General features: G+C 55.0%; 9 protein-coding genes across 9 annotated transcripts; 4 read left to right on the top strand and 5 right to left on the bottom strand.

Annotated features, from left to right (window-relative positions):
• Positions 1–169: 169 nt before the first annotated feature.
• On the top strand, positions 170–961 carry BDZ83DRAFT_756901 (ETC complex I subunit conserved region-domain-containing protein; the record flags this gene model as incomplete). Its single annotated transcript, XM_060514817.1, has 3 exons — positions 170–372; positions 463–573; positions 652–961. The coding sequence occupies 3 exons, from the start codon at positions 170–172 to the stop codon at positions 959–961; spliced, it is 624 nt and encodes a 207-aa protein (XP_060359578.1).
• A 794-nt stretch (positions 962–1755) lies between these two features.
• On the bottom strand, positions 1756–3106 carry BDZ83DRAFT_723524 (ran binding protein in the microtubule-organising centre; the record flags this gene model as incomplete). Its single annotated transcript, XM_060512570.1, has 4 exons — positions 1756–2208; positions 2396–2591; positions 2837–2913; positions 3011–3106. The coding sequence occupies 4 exons, from the start codon at positions 3104–3106 to the stop codon at positions 1756–1758; spliced, it is 822 nt and encodes a 273-aa protein (XP_060359579.1).
• A 1113-nt stretch (positions 3107–4219) lies between these two features.
• Positions 4220–6546, top strand: BDZ83DRAFT_92084 (uridine kinase). The gene is made up of 10 exons (XM_060516008.1): positions 4220–4567; positions 4640–4717; positions 4768–4817; positions 4931–5075; positions 5128–5170; positions 5233–5318; positions 5374–5401; positions 5452–5493; positions 5544–5775; positions 5829–6546. The coding sequence occupies exons 1-10, from the start codon at positions 4385–4387 to the stop codon at positions 6310–6312; spliced, it is 1371 nt and encodes a 456-aa protein (XP_060359580.1). The 5' UTR covers positions 4220–4384; the 3' UTR covers positions 6313–6546.
• An 879-nt stretch (positions 6547–7425) lies between these two features.
• BDZ83DRAFT_92086 (uncharacterized protein) lies at positions 7426–10105 on the top strand. Its single transcript, XM_060516009.1, has 2 exons — positions 7426–9629; positions 9713–10105. The coding sequence occupies exons 1-2, from the start codon at positions 7544–7546 to the stop codon at positions 9727–9729; spliced, it is 2103 nt and encodes a 700-aa protein (XP_060359581.1). The 5' UTR covers positions 7426–7543; the 3' UTR covers positions 9730–10105.
• Positions 9772–10266, bottom strand: BDZ83DRAFT_92152 (uncharacterized protein). Its single transcript, XM_060516010.1, has one exon. It carries the CDS (start codon positions 10125–10127, stop codon positions 9855–9857), a length of 273 nt encoding a protein of 90 aa, XP_060359582.1. The 5' UTR covers positions 10128–10266; the 3' UTR covers positions 9772–9854.
• A 215-nt stretch (positions 10267–10481) lies between these two features.
• On the bottom strand, positions 10482–15513 carry BDZ83DRAFT_589671 (sulfite reductase hemo protein; the record flags this gene model as incomplete). The annotated part of the gene is made up of 3 exons (XM_060506256.1): positions 10482–14897; positions 14966–15108; positions 15471–15513. 3 exons carry the CDS (start codon positions 15511–15513, stop codon positions 10482–10484), a joined length of 4602 nt encoding a protein of 1533 aa, XP_060359583.1.
• A 1823-nt stretch (positions 15514–17336) lies between these two features.
• Positions 17337–18617, bottom strand: BDZ83DRAFT_92297 (Inositolphosphorylceramide synthase subunit Kei1-domain-containing protein). Its single transcript, XM_060516011.1, has 2 exons — positions 18454–18617; positions 17337–18337 (listed from the first exon to the last, which is right to left on the bottom strand). The coding sequence occupies exons 1-2, from the start codon at positions 18493–18495 to the stop codon at positions 17543–17545; spliced, it is 837 nt and encodes a 278-aa protein (XP_060359584.1). The 5' UTR covers positions 18496–18617; the 3' UTR covers positions 17337–17542.
• Positions 18618–19522: 905 nt separating this feature from the next.
• BDZ83DRAFT_723529 (ras family protein) lies at positions 19523–20495 on the bottom strand (the record flags this gene model as incomplete). Its single annotated transcript, XM_060512571.1, has 6 exons — positions 19523–19578; positions 19648–19926; positions 19994–20123; positions 20183–20271; positions 20345–20370; positions 20446–20495. 6 exons carry the CDS (start codon positions 20493–20495, stop codon positions 19523–19525), a joined length of 630 nt encoding a protein of 209 aa, XP_060359585.1.
• Positions 20496–21108: 613 nt separating this feature from the next.
• Positions 21109–22568, top strand: BDZ83DRAFT_756907 (ribosome biogenesis protein Nop53/GLTSCR2; the record flags this gene model as incomplete). Its single annotated transcript, XM_060514818.1, has 2 exons — positions 21109–21260; positions 21347–22568. The coding sequence occupies 2 exons, from the start codon at positions 21109–21111 to the stop codon at positions 22566–22568; spliced, it is 1374 nt and encodes a 457-aa protein (XP_060359586.1).
• Between the last annotated feature and the right edge of the window lie 42 nt (positions 22569–22610).

Consider the following 22610-nt stretch of genomic DNA (forward strand, 5'->3'; position numbering starts at 1 on the left):
GCGACCAATCAGCGCGCTCCAATCCGGGCCACCCTCCAAGCAAGGCCCTTCCGCCTTGTCCAGCGCCGTACCATCAACCACCACCACCATAATCGCATTTCCCAGACCACTCAATTCGTCCCACGACGACAATTGAAGGGAAGCCAACACCCATCTCCCACACGTCGCCATGGCATCCCTCCGCGCCTACAACGCAGCTCGCCTGCTGCGGAGCGCCGCTCCCTTCCGGGCTTCCGTCTCCGCGCCCGTAACCGCTCGCCGATTCGAGAGCCAGCTCACCACCGGCACCACGACACAGCAGCCCGCCGCCGTCCCGCCCTCGACCGAGCAGAACGAGCCCGACTACAGCATCGCCGCCGACAAGGCCACCTCGTAAGGACGAACCCGGGGGAGCTTTTACGCATCATTGCAATTGGGTTGGGGCGAATAAAACAGAGTGCTAATTGGGTTGTGTTCTCGCAGGACCTTCACCCCGACGCCCAAGAAGCTCCAAAACGGAAGCGAAGACGTCCCCTTCATCCAAGCCGCTGTCATCTCCGGTGCCCCCATGGAGCTCCAGGCTCGCACAGTCCGGTACGCAAAGCTTCCATCCCAAAGAACGACGAGACAAGAAAGAAAGGAACAGAACTAACGACGGAAACCTTCCCACAGCATCTACCAGGAATCTAAGCCCGCAACGCAATCAGGAAACTGGCAGGGCCACCACTGGCGCATGGACTGGGACATCCTCCCCAAGGGCCACCGCTGGGAGAACCCGCTCATGGGCTGGCAGTCGTCGGCCGACATGATGCAGGGCACCAAGCTCAACTTCAAGTCAAAGGAGGACGCCATCCACTTTGCCGAGAAGCAGGGCTACGAGTACTTTGTCCAGGAGCCGCAGTCGAGGCGGATCAAGCCCAAGGCGTACGCCAACAACTTTTTGTACTCGCCCAAGAAGCTTAAGCACATTCGGACCAAATAGAGAGAGACAGAGTGGGAGCGATATTGTTGTACGGAGTATCAGTTGTATATAAAACTTTCCAAAGACCGTTCGAGCTGGAAACTTGGTGAGAAGAACGGTTGTGGTAAAGAAAACAATAAAAAATTGAAACATAATGGCAGTTCAACATGAACTTTGATATTCGAGCTGAGTTCCTCGATGAACATACGGGAAACTTGGTGTGCTGAGCTGTAATCGGACTTTCTCTAACGGTGATTGGCTCGAAAGTCTCCACACATGCCGTAAACCTCCATGCACCCTGCCTTGCGGTACGGATAGATTCCGGGTACGATGGGCTGCGAGGGTGGTCGCGAGAGGCCAAAGATGGTAGGGTCATGCTTCTCACAGAATGTATCACAAGAGGGATTATGTAGAGTACGCAATTGCCATGATGGCCTCTATTCGTTTATCGGTCATCTGTTGACCCGATGTCATGAACCATTAAAAGATGTATGTACCATAATCTCATTCAGTCGTGACTGAATGCTTGAACGCCTCCCGAAATTTGCCAATTCTGGCCCATATCCCAAAGTCAAACCCTGCTTGCTCATAACGCCATGCGCTGTTTCCTAGCCATCATGTTTCTCTTCATAATATTCCACGATCAACTCAACCAAATGGCGGTCTTCGGCGTTGTCAGCGACATGGGCCACGCCATCGTGGTAACTCTCCGCTCCCAGGATGCGATTCTATTCCTCGACCTGGGAGGTCAACGGTCTGTAAGGGAACCAATCAAGATTCTCCTTGTCGCTGCCGTAGCCGTCAACACTGTTGCTCTACGAGAGCATCATTGGGTCGTGCCCGTCACTCTCGTCCCCGTTCAATCCGAGGCCGATCCTCTCAGGGAGGGGCTTCTTCTCTGCTCTCGCAGCAGACTCAGCCCAAGCCCTCATCTTGACCAGCTGTCGGATCGCGGCTTCCCTACGCTCCGACTGACGCTGTAAGATAGCCTTGTTGACGTCATCTGCAACATCCCGTCTCAGGTCTGGATGCAAGATGGCTGCCAACTGCGGCTCGAGATCGTTGTGCGGGAACACTAGCAGCGCCATCGTCTCTTCCAAGTCTTTGAGGAAGCGCGAGTCGGTCGGCGCGCGAGGTCCCAGATGGTTCGTGGCGAATGACAAGGCGGGATTAATATCCCCGCCAGGTGTATTCGTACACGCCCGAATGAGCTCCACAAGTTGGAGACGAAGCAGCGCAAAGTGCAACGTTGGATCGCGGTCCAGGATCTACGTGACTTGTTAGAACATGTGTACAAAGCAGAAACATGCTGACAAGTAGCGTATAGGGCGAAAGCTCATTAAAAAGTGGTTGTTCCTCATCAAAGTGTCCCGAAGGTGCTATGAGTGGTGCATGATAACTCGATGTCTAATCACTGCGATTGGGGTGTAATGTTGCAAAGAGCAAACAACTAACCTCTGAGTCAAAGTCATTCAGGGCCTCGATGGCGTACTGAATGCTTCCAGTGTGAATGGACTTTTGGATCTGCTGGCGGACCTTGATTGTCTCGTCGACTTGGTGTGGTTGAAGGTTGGCTTCCTTGCTGAATTTTGCGGCAGCATTAGGGTAACCTTCCATCGTCAAGTAATCGAGGATCAGGGCGTTGATGTCACTGTGAGTCCATGTTAGTACATATGTCCTCTCGGCTGTATGTCCAAACAAAGTGGAAATGTGCAAAGCAGCAAGTGTCAGGGTTATTTTATATCGAGTTCTCCGCATGGTAATTGCTAGGAGAGATTCCCATTTGATAGTTGATCATCATGTGAGCTGGGAGGGGGGGCGGAAAGCACCAGACGTAGCCTCGGAGCTAGCGCCGGGCTAAGACGTGGGAGATGAAGAGAAGAGAGAAAGGCTTACCTCTTGGGCGACTTGACGTCCTGCACACGCCTCTCGAAGGCATGCTTCATGGGTGTAGCAGTCGACGCAGACGAAGTCTGGATGACATCTTAGCTAGCTGCCAACGACAACCAAAACGGCGTGGCCAGCATGGAGGCACACCGGCACACTGGCACACAAGGGAGCTCAACGGACCATGATTCTCTCCAACGTCTCCCGCACGAGACGCGCAGCAGCTCTATTCCAAACTGCTATGGCTGTTGGGTCGTTGATGTCCGGCAGTCCTGACATGCGATGGGAAGTGCGCAAATGCAGGGAAAGCAAGGCAGGATCAGACAGGCTCTGGGCTGGGCCGTCGTCACATTTGAGTGGCCAGTCGAGCTCCCGTTCGTTTTGTTGTGCGAAGGAAGTCTTTGAAAGAAAAGATGCTGAGGAAGAAATGGAATTGGGTGTGGAAGAAGGAAGAAACGTCAGAACAAAGAGAAGGAGGCTGGAGCGGAGCTTTATTCAGTTCCAGAGTTTGCGGCTGCAGAGGGCCAATCGCAGGATCAGCCGGACCACCTGGCGTGGGGCAGCCATGATTAGATAATCCGAGGCACATGCCCTCCCTTCTTCAATCAATGGAAGGTAGGCAGGTTCCTCACTTTCAAGGTAAGGCAGGTAAGGCGCTGAGAGCAGCCACGCAGCCTGGGGGGCCACAACTGGGGTTGAACAGGGCCAAAAACACAGGGCGCGACCCACCACAAGCACAAGACAGGCAGGTACCAGAGCTAATACCACCTCACTGCCCTTACCTGTCACGCCTGTACAATAAGGACCTGGGGTGAGCAACCATGCATTGCGCCTGAGGGCTGCTGTACTGCTGTACTGCTGTACTGCTGTACTGCGTAACTTAGGTAAGGTACCTTAGAGCTGCGGTCATCTGGACCCTGTGTATTTGTGCGTCCACCTGTGTGAGCCAGCCCGCCCTTGGATCCTTCACCTCGACACGAGATGTACCGTTGGAGAACCAGACTTGATGCTTTGAGGAAAGATAGCACGCGAGCACAGCCTCTCTCTTTTCATCAGGCTGTTTTTACTTGTCTCTAACATCTCCAAGATTGACAACTCGCCTTCCATATAGAAAACAGCATAAGGCAACTTCCCCTCCCGTGGCTCCCGCCTGATCAGCAGCTTTGTGGCAGGTACCTTCCATTCGGTTACCTTCAACATCAGATCTAGCCCGGCCAGCTCCACCATCCACCGGGCTTAGGTTGTCAAAGTCAAGCATCCGTCCCCCTCAGCGCTTATCTTTGGGGACTGGACCCTGGAAGTCGCCTTTTAGCCAGTGTTTTCATTTTTATATCCTCAGACTTCATCTTTGCTTCTTCCCCCCTTCCATTGCGAAGGGAGCAAACATCAAAGCCGTCAACACCTGCTGTCTTTGTTCCTCAGGTCGTTGGTTATTCCGTCCGCCTGTCTATCTTACTTCGCTGCAGAATCCGAGGACAAAGCTGTAGCTACCCGATAAACCACCACCAGCCTGCCCCGCGCATCGACGTCGGCGACCTCCGCCTCTCAACTCAAATAATGGCAGACAACCACAGCGGCACCGAGTCTCATGTGACGATCCAGCGGCGGACTCACTACTCACCACCGTGGGCAGATGTCAGCATCATTGGCATTGCTGGCAGTTCCGGCTCAGGAAAGTCGACTCTGTCGCATGCCATTGTGAGGAAGCTGAATCTGCCCTGGGTGGTGATTTTGTCCATGGTATGTGTGCATTTACCCCGCCAACCGGCGGCTTGCGGCGATGGCCCCTCCTCTGATTCGATGGGAACATAGGACTCTTTCTACAACCCTCTGAGTCCTGAGGAGTCAAAGAGGGCTTTTGACAACGACTTTGACTTTGACGCGCCAGATGTAAGGTATATGCCGGTATTACTGCTGGCATGCATGTTGACCAAATTCAGGCAATTGACTTTAATGTACTTGTGCAATGTTTGCGCGATCTGAAGGCCGGGTAAGTCTTGTAACATTTTCGCTTTCCAATTTGCTTCATGAGACTCTTCTTCTAGTCTGAAGGCGAACATTTCAGACATCAATGTTTAACTTCATGATAATAATTGATCTTAGAAAACGGGCTGAAATTCCCATTTACTCCTTCTCTAAGCATCAAAGGCTGGACAACACCACGACCATCTACTCACCTCACGTCATCATCCTGGAGGGAATCTTTGCCCTCCATGACCCCCGTATTATTGATCTTCTGGATATGAGGGTAATTCAATCCCATCAAATAGAACTGCGATCAACTTCTGACAGTTGCTCAGATATTCTGCGAGGCGGATGCCGATACGTGTTTGTCACGGAGAGGTAAGTCGCAGGCAGCCTGGGACATGATGTAATTGGCACACGGCTGACCTTGCAACGTAAAGTGTTGAGAGACGTTAAGGAGCGTGGTCGCGATGTAGATGGAATCATGAAGCAGTGGTTCAAGTTTGTGAAACCAAACTTTGAAAAAGTAAAGAGCTCCATCATCAAATCGTATTGGACTTTCCTAACATGTCTGTGTCTAGTTCGTCGAGCCGCAGCGCAAAGTGGCAGGTAAACTAGCCTAACCGCTCCGTTGCTTTGTAGAGACTGACCACAAATAGACATCATCGTGCCGAGAGGTATCGAGAACCGCGTTGCCATGGGTAAGTAAATCATAATGTCCGTACAGCTTCATAACTAATGCCTAGGCTAGCCATGGTTGTTCAGTACATTGAGCGCAAGTTGATCGAAAAGTCAACCCACCACCGGGCAGCACTTACACAGTTGGAGTTGGCGGCTGCTAGTGACCCTCTGTCCGACAGAGTCGTGATTTTGGACCAGTCACCACAACTGAGAGGCATGAGCACCATCATTCAGGATATCGACACCTCTGCGGAAGACTTTATATTCTACTTTGACCGCCTCGCGTGTCTTCTGATCGAGCAGTGAGTAGTTTGCTTGTGCGGCGACCGTCTGAATAACGAGCTAACAACCACAGGGCACTCAACAATGTGCAGTTCAGAGAAAAGACCATTGCGACGCCCCAGGGTTACAAGTACAACGGACTTCAAGCTACGGGCGATGTAAGTGCGGTGCTTGTCCTTCGTGGCGGTGCCGCCTTTGAGACGGCCTTGAAGAGGGTCGTCCCCGACATGCGGACGGGCAGAATCCTCATCCAGTCCAACGTACGGACGGGAGAGCCCGAGCTGCATTATCTCAAGCTTCCGGATAACATTGACTCCCACGAGTCGGTCTTGTTGATCGACACGCAGATGGCCAGCGGAGGTGCCGCACTCATGGCCGTGCAAGTCCTCGTGGACCACGGCGTCGCTCAGGACAAGATCGTGCTGGCGTGCTATGCTGCCGGAAGGCTGGGTGTGCACCGGCTTGCAAAGGTGTTCCCTGGTATCACCATTGTTCTGTGCAACATGCTTGCGGATATTGAAGACCGCTGGGTTGAGAAGAAGTACTTCCGATGCTAGCCGTAGGCATATATATACTTGTATAACCCGGCCGAGTTGCGCCGAGCCTACGTCTGTAGCAAAATCGATGATTGCTCAAGTGGCAACACGAAAGCCTATTGCAAGAAAAGTGCATCGTAATGCCATGGAGTAAGGCTGCTTGATTCATGATAATTGAGGGTCTCCAAGGGCTAGAGCCCGTGCCTCTGGAAAAGGCCGCATATTCGCCTGCCAGACAGCCTGCGAGATCCATTGCCTCGCATATATGTCTTTCGCGGCTTCGCCTTGTTCGCACTCTGGAACTCTGGACGGATCCCGGATTCACGGCTGTGATTCTCGTCATTGGCTCCAAATGCGGCTACAAATTGGCCGAACGAGACACCGAGGAGTGGACATGGTAGTGGAGACTTACGGCTCCCGCGGCAGGGGGGTATTTGGACGCCGCTGACTGAGATCACAGTTTCTCGCTAGACGAGTATTCAGATTTCAGGCCGAGAAAGGACCCTTTTTTTTTTAGGTACTCTTTAAAAGGATCTTATCAGCTCGGACGACCGTGAGATCGCGGCGCCGACAACGGAACTGAGATGTTGGGACGAAAGTCCGAGATTCATTGTCGGTGACGGCGATATGCGGTCGGCTTCTGCTTTTTGGTAAAGAATTTTTCTTTTTTTTCTTCGACTGCTCGCGTGACGCATCAGAGAACTCATCCTCAAGGTTAGTAAGGTACAGTAGTATCCGTAGACAAGGCGAGTAAGGCACCTTGGAAAATATTCTGGCCTATCTGGTGTAATTGCATGGGAGGCAACCTTCGGCTTAATCGAATAATGACGTACTTGCTGGAGCTGTCGGCACAAGGCACGTTCTCCCGTCTACGTAGCTACGTAGTAGGTGTAAGGTACCTTAGCTTCCTCGGATTTGACGGTTCTGGCGCGATCAGTACCTTAGTACAAGCATCATTACGCATACGTCCAGGGAGCTATGCCCGCCAGCCCCTAGGAACCTTTTCATTTTCGTGACCATTACGACCTTGATTTTCTCTTTCTTGGAAAAATCCAACAACCTCAACCCTCTGCCTGGCTATCTTGGTCTTTTGCCTCGTTTGCAATTGATACATCGCGACACATCCCTAGCGCTCTCTGCTTGCTCCCATTCACTCGTTTCGACATGACATCTCTATACTGCTAGATCTATCTACCTTTACTCTATCACGACGTCAGACGAAACAAACACCAGACTAATCTGCGATAATTAAATGCCTCCCACCACATCCGCGTTGAGGCGCATACCTCGCGCCGTTTCTCACACATCACCCATCAGCTTACTCAAACCTACGCCGATATGCAGGCAACAAGTCGCTGCCCTTGCGCAAAGGCGCGCCTTTATTAGCCCTCCTCCCCAGCGATCCCGGACAACACCTCCTACCACACCTCTCGCCAACTCCTTCTTCTACGCCCACGGCCTGCCCAAAGGCACCACCGTCCGATCCGTCTCCGGCGCACCGACGCCGACTCCTACCCCGAAACAAAGGTCACGGCTCCTCCGCTTCGCGTACGCCAGCGCCGCATGGCTCGGCGGCGGCATCATCTTCGTTGGCCTCGGCGTGGTTGGCTTCTTCATCTACGATGCTTCTACTTACAAGGAACACCCGGATCAGAATGAAATTGAGGTATCCGAGCTGGCACTGAGCCCCAAGCGAGGCGGTCCAAAGAACCTACCCATCGCCGAGGTGCTGATTGATGACCTGGACAACGAACACATGAAGAGCGCAAAGGAGAAGCCCAAGCTTGTTATTCTCGGCGGCGGATGGGGCGGAGTGGCCCTGCTCAAAGAGCTCAACCCCGACGAATACCACGTTACCGTTGTTTCCCCGACAAACTACTTCCTGTTCACGCCCATGCTGCCATCTGCCACTGTTGGAACTCTGGAACTGAGATCACTGGTCGAACCCGTCCGCCGAATCCTCGCCCGCGTTCACGGTCACTTTATCCGCGCCAAGGCCGAGGACGTCGAGTTCTCCCACAAGCTGATTGAGTGCTCTCAACCCGACGCCTTTGGTAACGAAACCCGATTCTACGTCCCCTACGATAAGCTGGTCATCGCCGTTGGATCTACCACGAACCCCCACGGCGTCAAGGGACTGGAGAACGCCCACTTCCTCAAGGATATCAGCGATGCGCGCAAGGTTAGAAACCAAGTCATGCACAACCTCGAGCAAGCCTGCCTGCCGACGACCGCCGACGAGGAGCGCAAGCGCCTTTTGTCCTTTGTCGTTAGCGGTGGCGGTCCCACGGGTGTCGAGTTCGCGGCCGAGCTGTTTGACATGCTCAACGAAGACCTGACGCTTCACTTCCCCAAGCTCCTCCGCAACGAGATCTCCGTCCACCTGATTCAGAGCCGCAGCCACATCCTCAACACCTACGACGAGACCCTCTCCAAGTACGCGGAGGAGCACTTCGCCCGCGACCAGGTTGACATTCTCACAAATTCCCGCGTCAAGGAGGTCCACCCGGACAAGATCACCTTCACCCAAAAGCAGCCCGACGGATCCCTCCTCACCAAGGAACTTCCCATGGGTTTCTGCCTCTGGTCAACGGGCGTCGCCCAAGCCGACCTCTGCAAGCGTCTCTCCTCCAAGCTCGGCCCCTCGCAGACGAACCGCCACGCACTCGAAACGGACACCCACCTCCGCCTAAATGGAACACCCCTCGGCGACGTCTACGCCATCGGCGACTGCTCGACAGTCCAAAACAACGTGGCCGACCACATCATCACCTTCTGCCGCGGCCTGGCCTTCAAGCACGGCAAGGACCCCGAGACCCTCGAGCTCCACTTCAGCGACTGGTGCGAGGTCGCCAACGACGTGAAGCGCCGCTTCCCCCAGGCCGTCGGCCACCTCAAGCGTCTCGACAAACTCTTTGAGCAGTTCGACAAAGACCAGTCCGGCACCCTCGGCTTCGGCGAGCTCAGGGAGCTCCTCAAGCAGATCGACTCCAAGCTCACATCCCTCCCCGCCACGGCGCAGCGCGCCCACCAACAGGGCCAGTACCTCGCGCACAAGTTCAACAAGATGGCGCGCACGTCGGACGGGCTGAAGGCCAACATGGTGCTCGACGGCGATATCGACTCGGTGGTGTACAAGGCGTTTGAGTACCGCCACCTCGGCAGCCTCGCGTACATTGGCAACTCGGCCGTCTTTGACTGGGGCCAGGGGTGGAATTTCGCGGGTGGTTTGTGGGCTGTGTATATGTGGCGGTCCGTCTACTTTGCGCAGAGCGTCAGCTTGAGGACGCGGATTCTGCTTGCCATGGATTGGGCCAAGCGCGGTCTCTTTGGAAGAGGTATGTTTTTCCCCCTCGTTGTCACATTCCCTGTCGTTTGCTTGAGGAGCGCTGGATAGCTAACAATTTGTTTTTTTCTACAGATTTGATGAGCTACTAGAAAGCAATGACGCGGTTTCGTTGCAAAGAATGATTGATTTCTTTTCCCTTTTGTTAGCATACCCTGCCGGAGTACGAGGTACTGAAATGCATATCTTGCGAGAGATGGATGCATAGGTATAGAAGTTACAGAACACAGACAGAAAAAAAGGCACAAAGCAGAGATACGTAGAGCGGGTCTCTAGATAATTTCACATTGTTCAAACAAATTACACGTGTTTTCGACCGCGTGATGCTTTTCATGTCATCTTGGTCTTCGGAGACGGATTTGTACCCAGCTATCGCAACATGAGTCTCGTAATAGCCCATGTATACCTTACAGAAAGATCTTTCATCGGCGATTATGTTGGACATACAAACCCCCAGTCCTACACAAAATACAGCGAAAATGCTAGGCATTCATTCATCTCTTTGCAGTGAAAGTAGTTGAAATAAAATTTTCATAAATCGAATAATAGTATAGCAAAAGAATAACAAATCGCAACGCCTGGCCCCCTGATGCTTGAAAGCTGCTAAAGCGGATATAAGACCATGTACATGTTACAGAAGATTTCCAACTTTTTCATCTCTCTTTTGTGCAAATCCCATGATTTTGTAAATCTCAAATTCATCCTCATCCTCGCACCGAATATCAGATCTCGTCATGAAACCGTCAGTACTCGAAAGCACTGAACAAGCTTATTCCTCATCAGACTCTTCCTCGGGAACCTATTATTACTGTTAGTGATTGCGATCAAAATGCTAGAAGTGACCTTAGGAATCTCGACTTACCCCTTCGTGGAAATCCCGACCCTCCTTGGTGCCCTTAATAACACCAACGCGAATGCAGAAGTCGCCGAATCTCTCGCCAGCCTCCCTCTCAGTCGCGTACCTCTTGAGCAGCGGCTTCATGATGGCCAAGATCTCGTCCTCCTTGATACTCTGGCGGTACAACTTGTTCAGTCTCTGGCCGTGGTATCCACCGCCGAGGTACATGTTGTACGCGCCGTACGCCTTTCCGACAAAGGCAACCTCGGCAAGCCAGGGACGCGCGCAACCGTTGGGGCAACCCGTCATACGCATGACGATCGAGTCCTGGCGCAGACCGTTCTCCTCAAGGCAGTCCTCGAGCTTGGTGATCAGCACGGGCAGGTAGCGCTCTGACTCAGCCATGGCGAGACCGCAGGTGGGGAAGGCAACACAGGCGGACGAGCTGAGGCGCATGCCAGAGAAGTGGACGTTGTCGAGCTTGTACTTCTTCATTAGGTCCTTGATGGAGTCAAGGTCCTCGTCGGCGACGTTGCTGAGGATCAAGTGCTGGTTACCCGTGAGGCGGAACTCGCCCTTGTGCACCTTGGCGATCTCACGGAGACCAGTCTTCATCTGGAACTCGGGGGTATCCTCGATGCGACCGTTCTCAATGAAGAAGGTGAAGTGGTTGAGTCCCATCTCGTCCTTTTGCCAGCCGAACGTGTCAACGTTGGACTTGAACTCGAAGGGCTTCTCCTTTTCGAACTTCTGTCCCCAGAGCTCCTCGACCTTGCCGCGGAAGACGTCGACGCCCATGTCATCGATGGTGTACTTGAGACGGGCGTGCTTGCGGTTCTTGCGGTCACCGTGGTCGCGCTGGACGAGCATGATCTTCTCGCAAGCAATGTGGACCTGGTCCGTCTTGACGAAGCCGAACATGCGACCGATCTGGGGGTACGTCTTCTTGTTGTTGTGCGTGGCACCCATACCACCGCCGGCAATCAGGTTGAAACCCTCGAGGTTACCGTCCTTGCCCTTAATGGCAATGAGACCAATGTCGTGGGCGTAGACGTCGGTATCGTTGTGGGGAGGGATGGCGATGGTGATCTTGAACTTTCTGGGCAGGTAGGTGGGTCCGTAGAGAGGCTCGAAGTCCTGCACCGCATCACCGGCGATCTGGGTCTTGGTGTCGTTCTCGTCCGCCAGCCAGATCTCGTGGTAGGCGGTGGTCGAAGGCAGCAGGTGGTCGCTGATCTTCTTGGAGCTGGCCCAGACCTCCCTGTGGTACTTGGACTGGGTGGGCAGAGAACTGCACATGACGTTACGGTTGACATCACCGCAGGCGGCAATGGTGGTCATGAGCGCTCTGTTGATGGCCTGCATTGCGGGCCTAAGCTTGCCCTTGACAACACCGTGGAACTGGAAGGTCTGACGGGTGGTAAGCTTCATGGTCTCGTTACCGAGCTCGTTGGCGATGTCGTCCATCTGCACCCACTGCAAGGGGGTAGAGATACCACCGGGCAGACGGCAACGGATCATGAAGGAGTAGGCGGGCTCCAAGCCCATGGCCTTGCGCTCATCTCTGACGTCACGGTCGTCCTGCATGTAGGTACCGTGGAACTTGGTAAGCTGCTGGTCAGCGGCAGAGATGGCAGCAGTCGAGGGGTCGTTGAGACCCTCGACAATGGTACCACGGAGGAAGTTGGAGGCAATCTTGATGTCCTCGTTGGTGATGGGAGCAGGCTCTTCGGGAAGACCATCGACGTTGTCGACGCCCAGGGCGCGCCAGATCTTGGGCTCCCACTCCTGGTAGCCAGTCTGGTATCCATCGGGGTCCTGGTCGTCACCAAGACCGACATCGGCAAGTCTCTTGCCACCAAGGTTGGACAGAACACGGTCAAGGTCCTTTGCAGGCTTGTTGTAGTAGATCTTGTCCTCCTTGCGGGGCCAGTAGTGACGATCACCAAGACCGAAGACGGAGTAGTTGACGTTGGCGAGGTCGAGCTCGGTGTTGTCCTTGAGGGCAGTCCAGAGAGCGTGACCGTTCTGGGGGAACTCTCCCTGTCCGGCGGTGGAGGTCACGAAGATGATGTTCTCCTCGGAAGAAAGGTCCTCGAGGGGGTAGTCCTCCATGACGAAGACCTTGGTCTTGAGGCCGCGAGCCTTACCACGGTTACCGAGACGCTTGGCAACGTTGGTAGCGTTACCGTTGTCAGAAGCGTACAGCACGGTCAGGGGAGCGCCAAAGAGACCCTCAAGAAGCTGATCGTAGGCATCCTTGGCCTTGCGCTTCTGCTGAGCCCGGACCTCAGAGCCAAAATCCTGCGACAGGTTGGCGGCGAAGACGGGGTCACGCTGCATGATCTGGGTGAGCTGGTTGTCACGGTCCAAGAAGGCCTTGAGCTCGCTCTTGATGCGCTCAGAGTCGAGGGTGAAGTTGGGCTCGCCCTTGGCCTCGTTGGCGGGGTTCCAGCGGTATAGGGGCCAGTAGCCGACGTCGATCGCCTTCTTTGTCTCCTGGAGAACGGTGAGGGGAGAGTCGGTCTCGCCAAAGTAGGGGAGGTAGGCCAAGACGACGGAGGGACCGTTGTGCTGATCAGCCTCGAGCATGGCCTGCAGAACCTGGGTGTAGGAGCCGTAGACGGCGGTGGAGGCGACATAGGCGTTACCAAAGTTCATGGCGTACAGACCAATGTCCTTCTTGCGACGGTTGGCATCGGCAGCGGCACGCTCCGAGTAAGGAGTCGAGTCGATGATGAGCATGTTGACGTTCTCACCAGAGGCAAGGATGTGGTGCACACCAGAGTTACCGAGATCGTAGGCCCAGGCGTCGGATCCGACAAGCCACAGGGACTCCTTGCGGAACAGGCGCTTGCTGGACAGCAGGTTACGGGCAATGGAAGAGCCATCAGTCTCAAGGCGGGGGATCAGGTCGTCGGCGATCTCGTTGGCCTTCTTGGAGTCGGCCTCGTTGGCTGCCCAGCGAGCGAGCCAGCTCTTGGGAGAATCCGTCACGAACTGGTTGCTGTTGGCAGCCTCTTTGACCTCGTTGACGAAGCGCACGCGACGCTCCTTGCGAGCCAAGAGGGAACCGAAGCCGAACTCGGGGCTGGCCTGGATGGAGGAGTTGATGCCGGCGTTGCTAGCCTTGAGGGCGTTGGCAATGTAGGCTCTCTGACCAAAGAGCTGGTCGAGAATCTTGGTGTACGAGTTCTCGACCTGGGGCTTCTCAAGACCGTATTCGAGAACCTCTTGGGGGACCTCCTTGCGGCCGATCTCAAGGTTCTGAACAGGGGACTCGGAAGTCAGGTTCTGAAGAACGCCACGGAGAGCCTGTATGACGGTCTTGGGGTCAATGTAGCCAAGCTGGTAGCCGACAACGGTCTGAACACCACCAGGGCCGCTCTTCACACTGGTGAGAACATCGATGAGGACGGGACCCCACTTTGTGGTCTTGCGGTGGACCTGCTCAAGGACGGCGATGCGTTTCACAGACTTGGGCAGAGCCTCGATGAGAGAGGAGCTGAGCCATGGGCGGTACAGTCTGGGGGTGAGGATGCCGACCTTGGAGAAGTCACCTCCACGGCGGGCCTGGTCAATCACATCACCAAAGTAGTAGGCTCCGGAGCCGAAGACGAAGAGGCAGTTCTCTGCATTCTTGGGACCGGCATAGAAGAAGGCCTGGTATTCACGGCCGGTGATCCTCTTAATTTGAGCCCAGATGCCGTTGGCATACTTAAGGATATCCTCAGATGAGACGACGGGGAGGGACGACTCGATCGTGGTGGCGTTGGAGGAGACGACAGAGGGTGGGCTGTCGGTGACGCTGTGCTCGGCGCTGGACTGGACCGAGGCCCTGGATGACTCGAGCTTGGAGTGCACGGACGATGCGAGTTCGGAAGAGCTCAGACCACTAATGGGAGAGGAGCCGGTCGGCGGCATGTCGGATCGGTCAGAGGCCACCGGCAGTCGGCCATCATCGGCATAGATACCGACAACCGACGCGGCGGAGCCGTTGGACGGCTGCTGGAAGCGCCTCGCGGCGTCAACGTCGAGAATCTGGCGCACAACTTCGGGGTCCTCTGCCTCAATGGCAGCATCGTCGTCACTGCTCGATGAGGCGAAGAAGTGAACAACACCCTTGCCGGAGCGGAGGGCGAGAGCGTGTGCCGTCAGTGCCATATCCTGAGCCTCCTGGAGAGACTCTGACTGCAGGAAAGTCCATCCCGAGTTGCGGATAGCTGTGATGGCGGAGAAGTCGGGGAAGCCAGCGGGCTGGAGGGCGACGTGAAGGACGACGGGGTAGTTTGCCAACTTGTAGAGGTGGGAGATGGCGGGCAGGAGGACAGTAGAAGAGGTCGTTACGGCGACGAGCTTGCCGGCGCGGGTGGGCGCAAAGACGGAGAGGAGGGGGTCGGCATTGTGCCTTACGTGTTGAACCTGGAGACAGTAACAGTTAGTTTCCAAGTCGAAAGATCGCGGAGAGGACGAATCAAGTGGTGGCTCACCTCTGTGACTGAAGACTTTGCGACGAGGCTCTTGTCGTTGCGAGCGACGTAGCGCTTAAGGTGGGATGAGAACTCCGAGTCCTTAGCCAGCGAAGGCTGGACGGAGACGACGACATCGCTAGAGAGGTATGCGATTCTCGCAACTGTAGAGAGGGCGTGTTAGCACAAGCCAGCATTGTCATCGTTCTCATCGCAAGTTGCAACTGCCACTATCCCGCGCCTCTGGTCGGCGTCGTCCACCATCCCTCTGCCTCTTTCTCTGGGTGCTGCCGTTGCCCGTCACGGGTGGGTTGCTGGGGGACACTGCACCGCTGGGATGCGACAAATAGCAGAGCTCTGATTGGCCCAATTCCAACATTGTCGGAGCTTCGCTGTAGTTACAGCGGGCACACGCGCTGAAGGATGACGGCCGCCGCAGAGTGCGAGACCAGGGGGGCAGCAGCAGCAGCAGCAGCAGCCCAAAGCCTAGGAATCCCAAGAATTGAAAAGAGCAACAACTGCTTACCAGCTTCTCCAGGCGTCTGGATTTGACCTCTTGTCGGCGCCATTGTCGATATGTGTATGTGCGTGTTTGGAGGAGGTTTCGAGGGCGAATTCGAACGGGGGGTATCGTATAGTGGCCGGTCTCGAAACTCTTTTCGCTGCCGTTTGCAGTGTACAGTTCCGGATTCCTCTTGTGCTGTCTGTTTGGCTTCCTCTGGACCAGGGACCAAGAATGGACAGAATACCAACAAGTAGTCGACTACAGCAGCAACGACTAACACAAATCAACCCGTAGAAAGGTTTGTCGGAAACGGGCGACGTGGGATGCAATGGCAAAGGGGAGGCGGAGGGAGGAACAGGGTGAGAGCGAAAGTGAGAGTGTGAGAGAGGAGGAAGATGGTGGTGTAAGTCAAGGTAATAAGAGGTCTAAAAGGGAAGATCGATGGATAACGAGCTGATAAAAAAAAAAAAGTCCAAGGCGCCCCAGGAAGTTGCGAAACAGCTCCGATGGTTCTTTCTGCTTTTGGAATCAACAGAAAGTGACCTGGCAAGTACCCAATTCCTGTTCCTTCCCTTGCTTGGTTTCGTCGTCTTCAGTCAGGCAAGAGCAGCTGGATGGCGGGTTGCACCTGCTGTCTACGCGGTACTGCTGGCGTGCTTGGGGGGGCGCTGTGCCCACCGAGAAATTTCGCCCCGCAGAAAACAATGAATTTTGTCGACATCAGGGTCGATTGCGTGATCGGCTAGCGCAGCGTCTCCCCAGTCCATTCGCCAGTTGCCATGCCGCACTGCTCCCATTGCGCCGCGGGTTGGCTTTCCTTGGGGCAATGCTGCTGCACTTGGTGTGTGTACATTGCTCAGAAAAGGTACATCGGGATTCTTCCAGGCGGCAATCAAGTACCTGAAGTTGGAGGGAAAGAGCCGGGACTTCAGCGAGTGCCGTTGCCTCTGTGGTCCTGTCCTGAATGCTGTATTATTCATCACGAGAATCGTTGACGGCTACGACCATGTTAGAACTGCCTTATGTAAAATTGCAAAGAAAGATGCTAGGTAGCCAGACTCTGCTCTAGACTCTTAGCTCATCTGCTTTGCCCAATCAGCCACTCAACAACGCTCTAACAAATTCCATCTCAAATGGCTGGAATCAGTGGATGGCACTTCTTGGCTACTACAGTATGAACAGGGGCAGCGAATCTGGACCACCCATGCCCGAATGCCGAAAAAGGCCGTTGTCGGCCGGTAAGTCTTTCCTCCCAAATACTCACACATAATGGTCTCCAAATCTCTTAACCAGAGGCAGAGGGCAGAAGCAGAGGCAGAGGCTCGGATTCGTAGCCGTGCCTCATCCCATCCATCTGGAGGCGAGTCAACTAGTGGAAACTATTCCGTAGACTGACATGCTGCTCCATATCCCGTTCAACTGCCCCACCATCTCCATCCCCCTCCCCCGGAGATTCTTTCGGATTACAAATGGTAGACTCTGTATTTGCAGTTTCCGTCTGTCACTCTCACACAGTTCTCTCAATGCCCGATACCCACCAATCACCCAATGATCCCTTTGATGTCAAGATCTTGTACTACTGTACTGCTAAGTATGCTTATTATATGTATGGCTTGTACCGTATGCTCTCCCCAAATTCGGGGTTTGGAACCAGAGGACGTTCGTTCTCAGTCCCACTTTAAATCCCCCATCGTGAACCGGGCACCAACCGAATGAATGCCCTCGTGACGAACCATCTCTCCCAATGACCCAAACGCCGATTCACCTTCCGTGATTGAGGGTCATCAATGTTGTTGTACAATATTCCCCATCGCGCCCCGACATGCATTTCGCTCATGAATCCCAGATCCACCTCTTTTTCGGCGCGTGGCATTCAAATCCACATCACATAGAAAATCTCAAATGATGCCATCGCCCAATGATACCACCGCCCGATGGCATCATCGACTTGCCGTCCCGGCGGTATCCACTCCAAGCGGTCAGCCTGCCGCTGCCGCCCGACATGCCGCACCGACATCCATCTCTTGCCGCTTCGATACCTACCGGTACCGTCGGTAGCTCTCTGAATCCGCCCTTCCGCGATACTTAAAGACTTAAACTCCGGTGTGCCGGAATTTGGCGCTCACAGCGCTCGCCCACTCCTCCTGAGGCCTCTCGCGAAGCCAGTACCCGCGACCGAGAGCGAGCATCACGCGCCCGATACGGCCGCGGGACCCCTCGCCGCCCGGCTCGCCCTGCGAGAAAGGTCCGTCGACGCCGCCCTTCTTGCCGGCGCCGCTGCTGCGGCCTTCCTCCTCCCAGCCCATGTCCGCTGCGTTGTACCGCTGCAGCACCTGCTGCGCAAACGACATGACGACAAGCGCAAAGTAAACGCGTACCAGCGTAACGGAGCAAATCAGCCCCAAGCTCATCCAAGACTCCTGGGGCCCGATGTGCTTCGTCGTGCCGGGCACGTCGGGAACCACGGGCGCCCCGTTGGCGAGGGCCGTCTCCGCAATCTCCGCCGCTGCTGCGGGACCGGCCGCAGCCGGGGTGGTGCTGCCTGCCGGGTGCTTATCCAGGGCGCTGCTGTTGAGGTACCAGTTCACAGCGAAGAAGGTCGTGTAGGCGACGTTGAGGATGGTGTCGACAATGTAGAGCCAGGCGAGGCTGAGCGTCTCAAAGGGACTCTGCTTGCGGATATGGGGCATGAACATGGCCAGCAGGACGACGACGCCCAGTGAGTAGAGGTACATTGACAGCTGCGTCACGGAGAGCTCGTAGCCCGTGAGGATGGCGAGCAGGCCGTAGAGACCGGTGAGCCTGTTGAAGAGGAGGATGAGGGAGATGACCTCAGCGCCTGTCTGGAGGCCGATGCATCCTAGAAAGGTCTGTCGCACACATAAAACGTGACCACCATGTTAGCCGGCCGCCCAGTGATTCGTCGTTTGAAAGAATGAACATGATATTGTGTAACTGTTGGGCGCAGTTGGTTGGGGGAGACGAGGTTGTGTTACACGCTTACCTTTGGGAGCGGTAACCGCATGTTGAATCTTGAAAGTGCCATCCTTTCCGTCTGTCTGCCTATCTATCTATTCGTCCGCTTTGGTGATGTCTGTTTGGTGTTTATGTACGGACACAGAAAAAGGGTATCCGTAGGTATTGCGTCAGAAAAGAAAGGGGTCCTGAGAGCTCAGGTAAATTCGTAAAAGCCGTCACAAGAACCTGAGGTGGGAAGCTTTTGGGGAAGCGTCGCAAAAGTTGAGCCTAACAAGAGGCCCCGTCACTTTTAACCAAAGCGGCAGCGCCGGATGACAATTGACATGGGCCAGCCGCCAAAGCAAATAAAGAGCGGAAAGACCCTGCGTTCGCACCTTTCTAAAATTCTCGATGACATGATGGGCCCCACCCGATCCGTCATAGCGTCACGCCCCGGGGTTTTCATTGAGTCCGCGCCGCTGCTCTCCATCACCCGCGTCTGCAGCCGTTCTCTCTGGGCAATCTGCAGCAACATTGGCTGTGAATGCACAGCTTTCTATACGCGGTAAGGTAGGTATCCGAATCCGAAAAGTGGATGGACCTGGGAATTCGATGCCACGGATTGGCGGGCCATTCCTACGCTGGCACCACACATGTTTAACGGACCCCGGCACTCGGTGACAGCCCACCGTAGCATCACGGACACCAGCCATCGTGAGAGTCCCGTGCCATTTCGGGCGGTGAGCACCTTGGATAACTCATTCGCCAGCTGGCTTCCAATATATGGATATTGCCAAAGCTCACAGATGATTAAGTACACTTGCATTTCATGTAGACAGAGATCGTTGGGGAAGAAGAGAAAAAAGAGCCATTAAATGTAGGTATGTACTAACGACCGTGGAGTATAGCCCGTTATTATACAAACTGTAACTGATGCTGAAAATCCCCATTTGCACGCTATGCTTAAGATGTCCTGCCCCGCCAGTCATGTCGCAACGTAACGTAACGGCAACTCCAACTCAGCCCCGCGTCGTCCGTCACGGCTCGCCTCGGGAATTTTCTACTCCAGAGTCGTTGTCTTTTTTGTTTTGCTTTGTCTCCTTGAAGAAACTCGTCTAGCACGCGCATCCCTCTTGCGACGATTGGGCGGGGGTCGTCTTCACATCGATCACTGCGTTCAAGTTAGCATAAACCACCCTGCTTTCTATGAACCAAATCTCAATGAGAGGGGAATACGCACTCTGGCTTGAAGCCTGCGCGGCAGCATCCGTTCCCTCCATACCCGGAAGAGCCTGCGCTATTCTCTTGAACAGCGTCTTGACATTGTGTCCCAGCTTCGCGCTAGTCTCGACGAACATGAGGTTGTTCTTCTTCGCCTCCTCCTCGCCCTGCTGCGTCGTCACTTCGCGCTTGTCGTTCAAATCCGTCTTGTTGCCCACGAGGACAATGATGACGTCGTTTCCTCTCTCGGCGCGCACGTCGTCGATCCACTTCTTGGTGTTTTGGAAGGATTTCGCATCTTCAAGTTGCCTTCAAGTTAGTCATGGGCTCCCTCTTCTGTGCCTTCCCCATGCAGTTCCACGTACTTGAAATGTCGTAGACGACTACCGCGACGCTGGAATCGCGAATGTACGAGGGAATCAGACTGCGGAAACGTTCCTGTCCGGCGGTATCCCAAAGCTGTAATCTCACTGTCCGGTCCTCAAGGTACATGGTCTGCAACGCATTAGACGGTGGTTCCTCGGACCCCCTTCGAAAACGTAGTGGTGGCTTGCCTTGGAGAGGAAGTCGATTCCAATAGTCGCCTGGTACATGTTGTCGAACGAATCGTACATGAATCGAGTGATGAGTGAAGTTTTCCCCACTGCAAACGCAAAGAACAAATTAGCCCAGGTTCTTTCTCGTCACATCAGAGACAACAGAATGCAGAAACATACCGCTCTGCTCGCCCAAAAAGACAAGCCTGGGAGTGTCATTGCGTTAGTTTTGTCATGCAATTGTCTGAATAGGAACATTTCGCAATCGGCGCAAATCGTACTTGAACTTCTTGAGGGGGTTGTTGTATGACCCGCCTGCGCCGGACGCCATGTTTGCGGTTTTTTTATCAAAGGGGAGCTTCCGAAGGGTGGTATCGGGGGTTTTGCCAGTCGGGCTACAGAACCAACACGTTGGTTCGATGCAAGGGAGTCGTCGAGTCGGCAAATAAAACCAAGCAGAAAAGCCGAGCGCTCTGCTGGACCAAAGGACGAGATCCGACGAGAGGGCGAAATTGGGCTGGCCGAGAGGAGGAGGGGGTGAGGGTTATAGATCGCGGGTCGTGGAAATTGAGCAAGCTGGACAAGTAAAAGGAGGTCAACCTGTCCGCCTTTAGGCGCATTACCACGCCCCCGTCATCCATTGAGGTGGGCTTAGAGGAGGCCAGCAAAGACGGGGAAAGTCACGTGCTGATAATCGATAAGTATGACCCCATATCCGATAAGACAAAAAAAAAAAGACCCTTGCTCGAAAATTTCTGGACGGTCCAGGCCCCGCCGTCTCAGCTGGTGCAGAGTGCAGATTCGACGACCAGCAAATGGGCAAGGCGCAAAGATCGACTTTTCGACAACAGAAACACCCCCGGTGATTCTCCCCATCTTCTTTGCACATACCTATCCGATCCAACCACTCTAAGCCCGAAGTGCAGTTCGGTCAGCCGTCCAACATGCCCGTTCTTAAGCCCCTCTCGGGTGACGGCGAAGCGCCGCAGCAACGCAAACAGCCTTCAAGAAAGGGAAAGAAGGCGTGGAGGAAGAACGTCGACGTCTCTGAGGTGCAAGAAGGTCTCGATGAGTTGAACACACAGATTATCGCCGGGTATGTAACCCTCTTCCCCATGAGCTTCCCCCTTCTGAAAACACCCAATTGGCACATAGATTAGACAACTAACCAAATATCTATAGTGGCGTCGTCGCCGAAAAGGATTCGGCAGACCTCTTCACCCTCGATACGGTCGGCAAAGTCGAAAAGCGCCCCAAGCCGAAGAAGACGCTCAAGTCCGACGAGATCCTTGCCGCTCGCTCCTCCGTTCCCGCCGTCTCCTCCCGCAAGCAGAAGCGCGACGCCGAAACCGCCCTCTCAAAGACCTCGGACGGCCTCCTCCCCGTCAAGCGCCTGCGCACCGATTGGGTCTCCCACAAGGAACTGAGCCGCCTCCGCCGCGTCGCGGACGGCCACCAGGAGGAATCCACCGCCCTAGTACCCCAGGAAGCGACCTACGATCTCTGGGGCGCCGCGCCCTCTGCCTCCAAGGCCGTAGCAGCAGCAAGCAAGACCAGCAAAGACAACTTCCTCCCCGCCGAACAAAAAGCCAAGCCCCCCAAGACCCTCAAACACGCCCCCATCTCCCTCACAGCCAGCGGCCGCCAGCTTCCCGCCGTCGTCAAGCCCACGGGCGGATACTCCTACAACCCGACCTTTGACGACTACGCCGACCGACTCGAAGAAGAGGGCGCCCGCGCCGTCGCCGCCGAAGAAGCCCGCCTCGCCGCCGAGGAAGCCGACCGCATCAAGCGCGAGGCCGTCGCCAAGTCCGCCGCCGAGGCCGACGCCGCGGAAGCGCGCGCGCAGCTGTCCGAATGGGACGAGGATTCCGCGTGGGAAGGATTCGAGAGCGGCGTCGAGGGCGATGACAAGCCCACGACCAAGAGACCCCAGCGCAAGACGCCGCAGCAGAGGAACAGGATCAAGCGCCGCAAGGAGGCGGAGCGCGAGGCCAAGCACCAGCTCGCGCTAAAGAAGAAGGCGGCGCAGGCAGAGCGGATCAAGGAGATAGCTGCCGAGATTGCGGGCCGCGACGCCTCCAAGAGCGCGTTGGCGCTGGCTAAAGAGGTGGGCGAGGGGAGCGACGCCGACGACGACGACGAGGATATCGTGGACGAGGGGCGGCTGCGGAGGAGACAGCTCGGCAAGATGAAGTTGCCCGAGAAGGATTTGGAGCTGGTCCTACCCGATGAGCTGCAGGATTCGCTGCGGTTGTTGAGGCCTGAGGGTAACCTGCTCAAGGACCGGTACCGTAGTCTGCTTGTCCGCGGTAAGGTGGAGTCGAGGAGACATATCCCGTTCAAGAAGCAGGCGAGGGCGAAGCTTACGGAGAAGTGGTCTTACAAGGACTTCAGGATCTAGAAAATCGGGTTTTACTGTTAGAGGGTATCAGAATAATCATCA

The sequence above is a fragment of the Colletotrichum acutatum genome, assembly GCF_030867785.1.
Source record: "Colletotrichum acutatum strain CBS 112980 chromosome Unknown BDZ83scaffold_142, whole genome shotgun sequence".
Lineage (NCBI taxonomy): Eukaryota > Fungi > Ascomycota > Sordariomycetes > Glomerellales > Glomerellaceae > Colletotrichum > Colletotrichum acutatum.